The sequence below is a fragment of the Egretta garzetta genome, unplaced genomic scaffold (genome assembly GCF_000687185.1).
Source record: "Egretta garzetta isolate BGI_Z169 unplaced genomic scaffold, ASM68718v1 scaffold828, whole genome shotgun sequence".
Taxonomy (NCBI): Eukaryota; Metazoa; Chordata; class Aves; order Pelecaniformes; family Ardeidae; genus Egretta; species Egretta garzetta.
The window spans coordinates 98208-108731 of record NW_009260636.1 but is presented as its reverse complement, the minus strand read 5'-3'; the positions used below and the strand labels follow the sequence as shown (position 1 = coordinate 108731).

The 10524-nt window shown below is 38.5% G+C and overlaps 1 protein-coding gene across 1 annotated transcript in view; it reads left to right on the top strand.

The window, feature by feature from the left end:
• Positions 1 to 1611: 1611 nt before the first annotated feature.
• UBR1 (ubiquitin protein ligase E3 component n-recognin 1) overlaps positions 1612 to 10524 on the top strand; it is a 70447-nt gene continuing 61534 nt past the window's right edge. The window contains exon 1 of the mRNA XM_035900952.1: positions 1612 to 1903. Coding sequence (XP_035756845.1) covers positions 1835 to 1903 — 69 coding nt within the window. The 5' untranslated portion in view covers positions 1612 to 1834. The remainder of the gene's footprint in view (positions 1904 to 10524) is intronic.

The window sequence follows — 10524 nt, the reverse complement described above, 5'->3', positions numbered from 1 at the left end:
CGAAGAGCCAGCCCTGCGCTGGGGCCGGCGAGCCTCCCTCAGGCCGCCCAAGGGGAGGTGGTTTGTCTCCAGCTCCCCGCAGCATCCCCCACCCCCTGTCCCGTGTCTTCATTTGACCTCTATGTAATTAAATCAAACTTTAGAAAGCTTCAAAGACCAGACTGCGTCCTTAAAACATTGTAGCGTATGCATGTATCTTTTATCCTTTTTCTGGCTTTACCGTTCTTTAATTAAAGGTTACTTTACAGAGGAACACAAAAGGCTGGGTAACAGATTATTGTTCTGCAGAGTGTGAATGAAGGAACAAATAGCGAAGTCTAGAAAGGATGTCGGTGGAGACAGTTTATTTGCTGAACAGAATTATCCTTTTTTTTTTTTTTTCCTGTGAATTACTTTAATCACCTATGGATTTAATATTGCCGTACTGAACACAGCTTGGTGTTGAACCTGTGTAGTGGTAGCAGGTAAGGGCCTCCTTGTGCTTTTCTTCATGCCCTTGTGAAGTGATTACTGTGTTGCAAGTTATTTTGCTAGAGGAGTTTAAAACCCAAAGGCTGTCAGTTTAAGAAAGGGAGTCTGAATGTGTATGGAAACCTTACATTTTACGTTACATTTTCCTGTAACAACCTGAATACTAGTATAGTTTTTAAACTCTTGACTGTGGCTGTTTAAAAGGCACTGACACACCAGTGGAATAGCTACTTTTTACATGATTCTACGCAGCATTAATAAAATTAGGAAGATAGAAATAGGGAGATGTTTACTCATGGAGCTTCTCTTGCAGGTGGCAGTGCTAAGCCAACAACCATTATTCGTTGTACCTTTCCTCTCAGAATAGTAAAGGTATCTGCAAATCATAAGGATGCAGTCTGTGACTACAAAGCCACTGCTAAAGTGAAGTATACTTCTGTGACCATAATAGGCCTATGTGTGGGGTTTTTTTCTATATTAGAAACAATCTGATTTTAAGCTAGTAAAAATGTCATTTGATTGCATTATAGTGTCAAAAAATGCAACCCCTGTCAGGCAACTTCTTAAGCTTGAGAGCCATGTTTAGGGTCAGAGAGGTACTGGGGGTGACAGTTGCAATCAGCAGCAGAGCAATGCAATCAACCTTTCATTATTCGGTGACATAAGAGGCTGAGTCAGCCCAGGCAATATGTAAAACTGGTAATAGTGGTATTGTGAAAAACACGGGGAAAGATGTTGAAGAGATCCTTTGCTGCTCGAAGTCGATGCTGGTCTGCTAAGTTGTCTTAATTTTTATGTGGTATCAGCCAATTAAGAGTCTCTGTGCCAGGATTACCATTATTCCAAAAGAGGTGGCCACCCAGGCTGTGTTGTCTGACAGATATCCAAGCAAACTGCAGGAATTTTGCCAAGGAATATGGGGTGAGGGCATTATATTAAGGGAGAGGGGGATCTAGGGATACGGACTTCAGTTGGGTCTGACAGTGTTCATGAAGTTAGATTGCAAACCTGGCTATACTGATGCCAGAGACAGCTGTAATCTGGAAGCAGTGCACCCAATTTACTGCTGTACTAATGGTACTAGTTAGGTGGAAGTAACATGTCCTGACTGACTTGTGTTTTCCCTGTGCACAGCTGGTCTGAATGTCCTTTCACTGTGGTGCTAGAATTAGGAAGTTGAGGGAGTGTGGAGCAGAAACAGCTGGCTTTGGCTTTACTGAACCTGTCAAATCTGTCTCGGTGTCAGCCCAGTCAGACTGACTCTGGCTCTCCTTTTTCATCTCTGGCTTTGGGTGCTGTTGATTGCAGTGCAGCACCACGTCTGGCTGCAGGACTAGTAAACCTTCCCAGAGCGCTTGGGTGCATGATCCAAGATTACCTGAGTGATTCTGCAGGAGCCAGCCTGATTCTGGAATGGATGGTGATGACTCAGGTAATAAACTCTTCTGCACCCAGCCCAATTCGGTGCACTTAACTCCAACTCTTTGGATGACTGTAGTTGGAAATACCTGAGTTGGAGTTTTCCTGCGTTCATTGAAGTCAGGTCCTGTCTCTACCCTCTACTTCTCTATAGTGGCTGTGTTGCTTCCTGAGCTGAACGGCCCTGAAAGACAGAGGGCTGAATTTGGGCTGGATTGGCGCTGACCTAGTAGTAAATCCTGTCTTCCAAGCTTAAGTTTGCTTTCTTTTCTAACAGCATCTGCACTTTGCTTGGCTGACTGATGGGCTGGACTTGGCTTGTCTAGTAGTTGGCTAGCAGGCGTTGCCAGTGGCCTAATAAAAGCTTGCTTTGCAGGCTGGATCCAACCCTTTGGTTTTTTGTCCATCTGTATTCTAAACAAATTCTGGTTTGACTCCCGCCTGCTTTGGTGGCTGCTATCTGGAATATACAAGCAGAGTTTAGATATTAAAATATTTCAAAGATTTTAATTTATACTAAATCTTCAAATTTTGATGTATGTGTACCTTCCCAGTAATATTTGTGAAGAAAAGGGATTTTTTTTCAAGAAGTTCCATCTTCTGTCATCAGTCAATACTCCTATACAAAAGCATAGACGTAAGTGGGGTAGTGGTGGACAAGAAGAGAAAAGCTTTATTATTAGGATGTTTCCTTTAAAGGCAGGAAAATAACTTGATTTTGAATTTTAGTCTCAGAAAGCAAAACATGATACAGGCGCTTGTGCATTTTAAAGTATTTCAGATCTTGTTCTGTATCATTCGGTGCTGTTATATAGTTAAGAAAATACATATGAGGAGCCTTGCTTCTGTAGTTGTGTTGTAATCAAGTACTAATATGGAGGAAATATTCATATTTGTATGCAGGTTATTTCTTGAGGTTAATGAAATCTCAGTCAGGCATCTTATTTTGGAGTTGCAGTGACTTCTTCCAGTTTTAAATCTAACCTCTCCTAAACTGAATTAACCTGTGTAGACCAGATGACACATCCATATAATTTTACATCAGTTTATGTTAAGCTAAATTAGTTTAATACTGCATCTTTAGGTAAACCAGCATATCCTTTTGTGTAAATAAGCCCTGAATTGCATATAGTCAAAGCCACTGTTTTTAGAACAGTGTATTAGCAGAACAGTGTATACTGTACTGGTTGTATTGGTGCCCATGAAGTTGCAACAGATAACTGGAGCATCGCCAAGATCCTGCTTGCATCCTTATACACTTAGCATTCTGTTGAAGTGCTTTCATTTTGTTATGGCGTTGAACAATGCTGTGGTTTTTCCTTCTTTGTCTGCTTTCATCTTTACTCACACTTGTGGCTTTTGTTACTGCAGGATTGAACTGCAGTTGCGAAGGTATCTGTTATCTTTGCTCAAGACCACGCAAACTGTGCAAATTATGGTTGCTGTAATTCTGCTGTAATACCATTACAGTGCTGCAAGAGGTGTGTGGCTCCAGGAGCATGTAGCTGCAAGTGGATGTTCCTAGTAGCATGCAACTGTTGTAAGTGGCTTCTAGATCGCAGAACAGCAGAGAAGCTAGGGCTGAACAGGTTGGTCTTGGTGTATAAGGGAAAGCATTTGGGAGGTGCTGAATGAGTGCTGAATATAGATAGATTCACCTGAATTGTATTACATATTCATTCACTGCAGAATTCGACTACATGGATCTTAAAATGCACGGTAACTGGAAAATTGGGTGGTTGTAAGACAAGTTTGAGTACACAGGAATTAATAAAAAAAACTAGTGGGGTTTTTTTGTTCTCTCTTCTTCCCCCCCCCATGACTATACCAAATTAATTAATTACTTCTTTATAAATATCCACTGCAGTTGCAGTTTTTGAAGTGCAGTCTGGTGCTAAGAAATTTGATAGATACTCTGTTCCTTTGAAGGTAGGAGTCCACAGCATGGATGCTAAGGATGAAACAAGGAAAGAATCAAAATCTTTCCTTCATTTCTCTAGAAAAAAAATTAAAAGCATCTGTCAAATGAATAGTCAGAACTTAATGAAATAGTTGGATTTTGAAGTCTCACAGAATACTACAAATAACTCTGCAAAGATGATAGTTTTGCTATTTTTCTAGTGAGAATAACTTTTGCCCCCAAATATGTATTTTGCACATTGTTTTGCTTTAATATGTGATGCTAAATTCCTGTTTCTGAGAGTGTTGACATGTTAATTGTACATTGCTATCTACCTAACACGGGTTTGATCAAAAAATTTGGAATGTGAGAGGTGTTCAGATTGCGTGCCTCAAAGACTTGGCAATTACTTCTAGAATTCCTGGCTACTTTGTTTTGCCTGTGGAACCTACTTAGTAGCATCCTGCTAATTTTGTAGCATATTTAGGCTAGAGTGTCCAGTTGGTAGACAGTACGATCGAGATACCTACAGCATGGCAGAGAGAGGCCATGATTTTGCTTCATATGTCTCTTTGGGCACCTGTTTGCATTCAAGTCCTTACCTCTCTGAAATGAAGCCACACTCCTGTGATTTTTTTGGTGAGGAGTGTAATTTAAAACTGACACCGGACCTGCAGTTTCAAAGAGGTTGAACAGCCTGGGTCTGCATGTTCTTTACCCTGAAGACAAGTTTAGTTTTAGCTGTCCAGCAGCTGAAACAGTAACTGAAGGTGCTGGTGGTCACTTTTGCTTCTCTGTTTGTCACCAGTTTGTTCTGGTTGAGCTAAACTGGCAGTTGTTGGAGACTACTGGAATCAAGGTAGATTTTACTGTAGACAAAGCTTTAGTAGTCTGTGCTGTTGTAATGAGTCTCATTCCCAGTGGGCAAACACCTGCATCATTAAAGCATCTTTTAGCATTAATTGGCACCCTGCTTTGGCTTAGGGGCCAAAGTTTAAATGAATGTAGAGATCAAACAGTTCTTTTATGTCTTCAGGTCAGAGTTGATGTTTTGTTAGGACTGTCTTAGACAGTCTTGAATGTTACCCAGGTTGTGCCAATAGAAAATAACTTTTAAAACCAAACTTGCTTCTTGCAGTGTAGTTACTGATATCCAGAGCAGACCAAAGTTTGGTACATGGCTGGTTCCCAGCTATGTTAGATAAAGGAGCCATGTCACTGACATGTCACAAAACAGATATTTCATAATTTCTAAACAGTCATTTTTTAAAGCTTAGATGCTCTACTAAAACATTAGCTATACTTTGTTGGAAAATGTGAAGCACATAATGAACAGCTACATAGTGCTTACATGACAAAAAAAAAATAGAGTGAGCTTCCATTTTAACTGAACTGTGCCCTTCCTGACATAGTACAATTTATGCTCCTAAAAAAAATTCAGGTTGATTTAAGGCAGGGAAGAACAAATATTAATTTCTAGTGCTTATTTTTGAAGCCTCTTCTCTGGGGAATATGTATCTTTGAGGTTGAAATAGATTGTCTTGTCTCCTTGTTATTTTTACTAAAAATAATGCCTAGGTGTTCTGTATTGCAGTTGGATCTTACTTTCAGTGCATTAGAAAACTGATAATTTTAAACCAAAAAAAATGAAGGAAAAATTGAACTAAAAATTTAAAAGTGGAACCTTATATGAAAAATCTAGTTCAAGAATATTTTGAAGTTTGCTTTCTAAAGAAATTTTAAGTATTCTGCATACTTACCAAAACTTCTGCATGTTTATCCTTTTAAAATGTCTTTTCTGGTTGCTCAGTTGGATAGACAGTATCAGAATAAAAGTCTTCTGGGATCTGTTGTCCTGCTAATCTATGTTTAACTAGTAACAACTGTTCTGTGCATTAAAGGAAAGCAGCCTTTTGCATTAGGTATTTGTTGAACGGCATCTGCTTGAAATCAGTGTCCCCAGCACTTTACTTTTAAAATCCAGCTTCTACCAGCTGTTTTGACTGGCAGCTGGTATTGCAATCTCATGCTTGACAGATTTATGTCATGTACAAACTAAGCTTTTTTTATTAATCCTTTAAAGTGGAATATTGGACCAGGTACAGTTTTTAGTTTGTGCTACTGGCAGTGTCTATTCCTTCATGATTTGTTAGTTAATGTTTATAAATATTAACATTCCTTCTTTTCACTGATTAAAATCTAAAAATAAAATCTTGAAATTTATGCAGTCACTTTTGCACTAAGAGATTGGTGTGCCAATCAGTGCAGTTAATGTAGAGCTGCTTTTTATAGTGCAAACTGTTAGTTTGAAAAGCCTTTAGAATTCACACAGCACTGTGCTTAGAGTGTAAATCAAAAACTGTCATGGAAGTAAGGCTACTGAATTAATGTACGTAATAAACCTGTTGCAATGATAAAGAAATTCTGCCACAGTGGTGCAAAATCTCATTTGATGCTTGATCCATAGGTGGAAAGTGAATTGAGAGGGTTAAACTTTTTTCTCTTTTTCCTTATATGCTTACTTAGCTCTGATTCCTATTATTATTTGCAATATTCACAAATGAATGCATTTGTGAATGACAAAATTGGATATGTATGTATTGGATATATCAATGACAGATACTTAGCTCTTTTGGTAGCAATATATGTAGGCAAATATAATTCTTCATCCTCTGACCTTTTCTGATGTGATACTTATTTGAGGGGTTTGTAAAAAGCCTGCAAACTGTCCTTTTAGATGTAGGAGAAACCTGCGTGTTTGGTTGGAGTTGACTTTTGGGAAGATCTGTGTATGCTTACACATGGGAAGAAACATTAATAGTCTGATCCCACGCAGGAGGACGTGTTTCCATGCAAGATAAGAGATTATCTCCTAATGGTGGTGGTATTGTGAGGTACCACCTCTGTAGTCATGTTCTTCTGAAGAGCCATTAGAGATTACAGATTACTGCTTTTGTTATGCAGAACAAATCAAATGTCTTGGACAAAATGGTTGCTGCCTCTGCTTACACTTGAGAAACATAGCTTTGCAACTCCTCCTGGTTCCCTTCGTCTCCCTTTTTCATGCAGTTTGAGAATTATTGTCATCTTAAAAAAGGAGAATGTGACAGAGATATAAAGTATAAAAGAAGAGATAGGAGACAGCGTGTGTCTTTGACGCAAGCTCCTCACTAGGGCCAGGTTCCTGAGTGTCACCTTTGCCAGCTCTTTTCAATACCTGGGAATGCTCACCAACGTGGTGTGGGTGTTGCTCCCTCCGCAGGGAAGGTGGTGGTGTGCTGCTGCCATGATTCCTCCCTTAGCTCATTCTGCTCATTTTGTGGCGGGTTTATTTCTAGGCCATGTGTAAGTCTGTGTGGTCGATGTGATGGCGTGGCTGTTTCTTCAGCTAACTTTTAATAAAAATGAGAAAATGACTAGAAAAACCTATCAAAAGAACTTTACTAATGTTGCTAATACAGGTATTTAAAAGCTGAGAAATTTCAGAATTCAAATTTGAGGTGAAGCCTTACTTTACTCCAAATGTATGTGGAGGGGTTTTTTTTTTTTTTTTTTTTTTTTCTAAATTCCGGAATTTTCAGTTTGCAGCCCAAAAGTATTTTCCAGTGGAATAGTGTCAATTGGAGTGGAGTGTATTCAGGCCTGCTTCCTCTGGGTTTTCCTCTGTTAGTTACAGTCTGTGGGCCCTGGTAGGTAGGGTGTGAGTGCCAGGGGGCTGTGGAGAGCTGACCGATAGTAGTATTTTAGTTACATGATAATGTTTTTTCTTAATTGTGTTATCTCATGACCTCTGCCTCTTTCAGTACACTATTTCAAATCTATTCTTGAGTGGAATCAAATTTGGAAAACGACTTTTCTGTAAGGCTTACTTGTAGCAGAAATAGGAAGATTAATAGAGATTGAGAAAGAAATAAGATTTTTCTTGGTGGAGACATTTGATTCACAGAACAGTTGAGGCTGGAAGGAAACATCTGGTGGTGGTGGTCATCCTGTCCAAACACCCTGCTCAAGCAAGGTCACCTAGAACAGGTTGCCCAGGACCATGTTCAGTCGGCTCTTGAATATGTCCAAGGATGGCAACTCCACAACCTCTCAGGGCAGCCTGTGACAGTTCTGGATAGAAAGCTTTTATTTTATATGGCTTTTATATCTGTAGCAACCAAGCACTTGACAGGTGTGTGCTTGGGTAAAGGAATGAGTGAGCAGAAGGAAGGTGGAACTACTCAAAGTGTTAATCAGAGTATTCAAACCCGAATTTCAATATGTGTGCACAAGGGGACCAAGCTAGCATTGGACAGTCAATCTTAAATTAGGGGTGTGCTTTATTTGGCAGCTTCTGTATTTTTGATAGTTTTGTGTGTAATTTTATACAGTTGAATATAGTATAATAAACAGATTTTGACGCAAGGAATAAATTGCTTCTCCTAGGAGACACAGAGGATATGAGATAGGTCTGCAGTTTAGCCTGGTGCAGCCTTTGAAATAAGAAAAAGAATATTCTTGTTTCTCTTGTGAATATAATGGATATTTCCTAGGTTTATGCATAGGCTGAGGATATAATTTAGTGTGTTTACCAGAGGGCAGCCAGCCTGCTTGAGAGAGCTCCCTCTCTTCCCTTCTTCCCTCTCATTCCCTACTTCCTGTCCTCCCTTCTCTGGACAACATTTAAATAGAATTAAAAGCTTTGCACAGGAATGCTTGAAATGCTTGTGAGTTAGACTGTGTGAGAACCCATTCTACACTTCTGGCAGATGTGCAGGAAAGCTTAGCCCTATGTTTCTTGAAGCTATGATGTGCTCTGTTTCAACAACGCGGAAGCTAAACTTACACCATCTCTTGGGAACACGGCTTATGAAGATAGAAGAGCTACAGACTGGGATTCTCTTGTGCTTTGGAAAGAGAGAATGCCAAGGGTCACATCCCACCCACCCCCATTGGAACAAATACAGTAACCAAATTGGGAGGGGAACTTGCTAAAGCTACCGTGCAGTGTAGGTAAGTTAAAACAAAAACTAAAAACATTACAGGAGGAAGCATGTTTAAGGGGGAGCACTAAATTATGGAGTTTAATTATCATAGGAACAATTTACTTCCACTCATCTTAAATCAGACATACAAAAAATAGACATGTGATTGAGGCATTAAGTTTTCAGTTACCTTTTACAATTTGATACCTTTCTGAGAACCCAGAGCTAAGTGTGTTATTTTTCATTTATAAGTTTTTTTTATGCAAGTATTTGATAAACCTCAATTTAATTTTCAGTTGCTTTTTACAATTTGGTGTCTTTAGGCCCCAGGTAAGCATAATTTTTAGTAACAATTGCTAGGTAGTAGAAAAACTTGAACAACTTAATTAAAATAAAAGGGCAGTCAGCTAATTTATTTCCTTTTCCTTTTGTTCCTTAGTACTGTGAATATGTGAAATTAAATAGGTACCTATATATTTGAGTGCATGCATATATATGTATACAGAATGCATATGTATTACATGTGTGTATGCCAAAGTTTTTTTTTATGACTGATATGGTGATCACAGTGGTGCTTACTGCTCAAGTAATAAATCTGTTCTTGATCTAGAATTTTTGTTAGAATTGGAACTTAAATAGACACTTCCATTTCATGGATGAATCTTCATGTTCAGATATTTAAGGATGGGTTGAATGCTTTGAGATTCAAGAAATCTGATTAAACTGGTCAACCTGCACTTATAAAAAGAGGATATTCTAGAATAATTTGAGGACAGACTTGCTCTCCTGCTTTACCACATTATCCATGGTTTCTCTTTTCCATCAGTGTCTGCAATGCATTTTCTTCTGTAACTTTGAGTTCATGGATCACCATGATAAATGAAGTAGTGGACTACCTAAGGGTAGTGCTAAGGAAGATTGATGCCCAAAATATCAGCAGAAGCCTCAGGCTAAAACGAAACACATTAGAAGTGTAGTGTGTCTTATTAAAGCAATAAAGCAAGTGTTTAGAGTGACTACAACGTGGAACAAATCTCCTTTAACAGATTAGTTTTAGGTAATGGATGTTATGTTACTCTAGGCTGTTTCAACATGGTATCTAATTTCTATTATTTCTTCTGTTTAGATCTTGTAGACAGTTTTTTATACTTGTCTATATTAAATAGACATACAGTTTTTCAGAAAACAAACATGCAATTTCTACATGATACTTGCAGATCTGGCTTTGAGTACTGGGATTGCAGCAATTAGGACTGCATGTGTTCTAGATTAATTTCTTTTTTCAGAGAACTTTTCTAATCTAGGTAGCAAACTAGGGAGCTGTAGCCTCGTAGATCTATTTTTTAATCCCTTATGTCTGTTGATTTTGGGGCGCAATCCATTGATTTGTTTGATGTAGGTTTCATTCCAAGTCAGAAATCAGGATTTTTTGCCTTTTACATTATATGTTGTGCATTTTCATCCTTTAAAAAAGTTGAATAGTCTATTTCTTTGAGCCTTCTCTCAATCTGAACTGTTTGATAGTTGCTTTGCTCATTGTCTGCTTGCTGGCCTAGAGGAAATTCCCTTCAGAGCTATTTGTGAAGTTACAGATATTTTTTTTTTCTTGAAAAAAAAAGAAAAAAATGTTGGGCATAAATCAAGGTTGTGTATGAAACGAGGTTGTGTTTAGGAGGTTGATGGGTAAACTTGTTATCTGATTTGCAATGGGGAAAACCAAAAAGTATTTCTAAATAAAGGGAATAATGTGAAAGAAAGAATATTCAG